The following is a 1,031-nucleotide window of genomic DNA, read 5'->3' on the forward strand; positions in this document are numbered from 1 at the left end:
CCTTTCTGTATCATACCAGCGTGAGGATCATGACGCTGTAGCAACGAGTATGAATTCAAAGCTGCAAGCAATCTACGAATGGGGATCACAGTGGCAAGTAAAAATTGGCCCCAACAAGACCCAGACAATGGTTATATCCCGCTCTCCAGCTGCATCAGACGTCATGAAGGACAAAATCTTCATGAATAACATCGCCCTTCCACTCGAGGACTTTATCTCAGTCCTCGGTGTAGACATAGACAGTGGTCTAAGATTTAACAGGCACGTCAGCAGGATCTGCAAAACAGCTTCTTTGAAGGTGACAGCCCTTCGACGCATATCCCACCTCTTAAATCCTCAGGGAATACTTACACTATACAAGTCCCAGATCAGACCCCATTTAGAATATGCCTCGTTGGCCTGGTCGTCTACTGCGCCCACCAGCCTCAACAGGCTGGACAAAATAGAAAAACGGGCTCTCGGGCTTATCCAGGAAGCCAATCTTCGCCACATCGACGCGCTGGAACATCGTCGCGACGTCGGGGCTCTAACGGTGCTCCACAAGGCTCAGGTGCAGCAGGTGCCTCATCTAGCCAGCCTCCGTCTCCCACCCCACGGCCGAGAGAGAAGTACGAGAACGGTACAGTCTAATCGGCTCCTGGTGGAAGTTCCGAGGTCGCGGTCTAGCCAGCATCAGCGCACCTTCTCTGCCAGAACAGCACGTCTGTGGAATGCATTCACATCCACTATCGATGTCGCCGAAATGACCACGCAACAAGTGAAGACAGCGGCACACCGATGGCGGTCGAGCAAACCATCACCTCTTAACTTTGTTATATAACCTTATTATGTATTTATCCCACTTTTCGTAACCTGTGTTAGCTTAATAAAATAAACTGTTCATTTTTTATAGTGAAAATAGGTTGGGCTTTCAAATAAGTTCCTGTAGATAAGTAACTTTTAACCCGCAAAAAGAAACCTAAATGTTTTTTAAAAATAAACTGGTTTCAACCTATGTAATTATCTGTATGATGACTATAAATAAAGATGTT

General features: G+C 46.6%; 1 protein-coding gene across 1 annotated transcript; it reads left to right on the forward strand.

The window, feature by feature from the left end:
• Nucleotides 1-49: 49 nt before the first annotated feature.
• On the forward strand, nt 50-820 carry LOC119594345. Its single transcript, XM_037943404.1, has one exon. It carries the CDS (start codon nt 50-52, stop codon nt 818-820), a length of 771 nt encoding a protein of 256 aa, XP_037799332.1.
• Nucleotides 821-1,031: the final 211 nt, after the last annotated feature.

The sequence above is a fragment of the Penaeus monodon genome, chromosome 33 (assembly GCF_015228065.2).
Source record: "Penaeus monodon isolate SGIC_2016 chromosome 33, NSTDA_Pmon_1, whole genome shotgun sequence".
Taxonomy (NCBI): domain Eukaryota; kingdom Metazoa; phylum Arthropoda; class Malacostraca; order Decapoda; family Penaeidae; genus Penaeus; species Penaeus monodon.